Source organism: Anneissia japonica, unplaced genomic scaffold (assembly GCF_011630105.1).
Source record: "Anneissia japonica isolate Jap-2015-1 unplaced genomic scaffold, ASM1163010v1 scaffold38052_len244707_cov166, whole genome shotgun sequence".
Classification (NCBI taxonomy): domain Eukaryota; kingdom Metazoa; phylum Echinodermata; class Crinoidea; order Comatulida; family Comatulidae; genus Anneissia; species Anneissia japonica.
Window position 1 is genome coordinate 240,217 of NW_022697064.1, and position 2,075 is coordinate 242,291.

At 52.8% G+C, this 2,075-nt stretch overlaps 1 protein-coding gene across 1 annotated transcript in view; it reads right to left on the bottom strand.

Annotated features, from left to right (window-relative positions):
- Positions 1-1,072: 1,072 nt before the first annotated feature.
- Positions 1,073-2,075, bottom strand: part of LOC117102200 (vicilin-like seed storage protein At2g18540) — a 3,762-nt gene continuing 2,759 nt past the window's right edge. The window contains exon 2 of the mRNA XM_033242424.1: positions 1,073-1,219. Coding sequence (XP_033098315.1) covers positions 1,073-1,219 — 147 coding nt within the window. The remainder of the gene's footprint in view (positions 1,220-2,075) is intronic.

Below are 2,075 nucleotides of genomic sequence, written 5' to 3' on the forward strand. Positions count from 1 at the left end.
TTCGGTTCCATTCGTTTACTGTCTTTCACCAGACGGTATTCTTCCTCTTTCAAACGATCGTATTGCATCGCGTCAACCTCGCGCATTTCGTTCTTCAGCTCGTCTTTCGTCATCCGGAACCTGGCTTTTCCGGTGCTTGCCTGCAGTCGTTCGTAAGCTTTGCACATCTTGATTTTGGAGGCCAGTTGGCCGGCACACATTCCGGATTCCACCGCCTGCTGTATGCGTCGACGTTCGTCCGAAACTTTCTCCTCACATCTGTTCTCCATGGCTGCAAGATTTCTCAAAGCTTCCACCCGCTTGAATTCGTACCGACGATGACGACGGCTTGCTGGGAACATTTTTTCCCCTTTCTTTCGAGTAGTTCTCGTATATACATGAGTACGCAAAACAAAACAACAAACTGACGGGAAAAAAATGAAGAGGATCGCCGCTTTGATCGCGGCGATGGTCGTTTTCGCGGCCGTCTTGTACGGAGTCATCGATCGGTCCGAATGGGACGGCGAAACGTTCGGAAGCCCGAAAAAAAGCTACAAAGAGTTGCTGACGGCCAACATCGTGCTATTCGTCATAACTTTCTACTCGGGACTCAAGTTTCCTCTCATAAGATATCTGTCTTACTTCTACGGCGGTAGCGGCCGGTTGCTGTTCGTCACCGAATCCGTCGTCCGCATAACCGTACTGCTGGGATTGGATTACAGAGTGCAGAACCTGGTTGTGTCGCAGCTGTCATCGCGTCTGGCCATCCTCTTCGCCGATCTCATGGCCATCGTCATCGAATCCGCTATGACGCAGTATCCGTACGACGTTCGGTGAGTCGAACGGCACCGGCCCGTGATAAATCCACGCTACGCACGACTCGACCGCCTGCTCGTACTTGAACGACAGCACTCGCTCACCCCTCTTCATTAGAAACCTGTTGTCGTCGTACAGAAAGCAGAGACCGTCTCCGCCGGGCAAGCCGTCAACGTCGCATCGATTCATCTATGGGCAGCCACCCGAAACGGGCATGGCTGCAAAAATGTGCCAGGTCAATAAACACTTGTACAAACACGTTATTTTGTCCATCGTATTACTTTTCAAAGTTACGCGCCCCAAACCGTCCACGTACTCGCAGACGCTTTCGGCCGGCACGTTGCATGCTTCCATCCACGTCCTGAACGCCACCTCGTATCTGGTGTTCTTCGGGTCGATCACCGAGCACGGATCCACCACCATCCTGAAAAATGAGTTCTTCGCCGACTTGCGCTGTTCGCGTTTGTCCGGGTTGGCAAGCATGGATTCCAACAGGTTACGACTCCACCTTTCGTCCGATTCTTCGAACGTGTCGTACCGACGCGACGCAATGTTCGATCGTCTTTCGGCGTAAGAAACCAATTTGGCAAGCGCTGCGATGCACCCCAGGCTGATCGTCTTCGGAGCGGACGCGAACCGTACGCATGACTCCACGTACTTGATTTCTTTTTCGATTTCCCTGCGCAATTTCTCCGCCGCCGTCTTTACTCGTCTATCTCGACGTTTCACCAAACCGAACTCGTCGCGCTCGTCGTCGCCNCGCCGTCGTTGTCCTTTGCCACGTCCGAATGGCCGCGCGCGAACGGACGTGGAAACACCACCATCCTGCTCTCGTCTTTTTCGTCGTAGTCGTCGTCTTCGTTGCGGTTTTCCTCATCTTCTTCAGTCTCTACGGTGGACACGAGATGGTGACATTCGTCGTCAGATTGCTCTCTCTTGCATCAGAAACATATGTAACCTACCGGGGGACAGCAACCTATCGGCATCGCGGGTAACGTTCCCATGACGACGGCGAATCTCCACAAAACCGATAAACTTGCGATTATCTCTTCGGAATGCACGCTCGACCACGCGAACATCACTTTGCATCGCATGCTTCCGTCCATATCTGTCATCGTGCAGCATTCCGAGGATACGGTCGTATTCGAATCGGCGTCGGTCAGACGATCGACGAGCAAAAGGCACCGAGCAAACAACGAGAGCTCGCGATCGTCCGAATTGCATTCGTCGATGCACGTCTTTCTCGTATCTACATGAGTACGCAAAACAACACCACAACC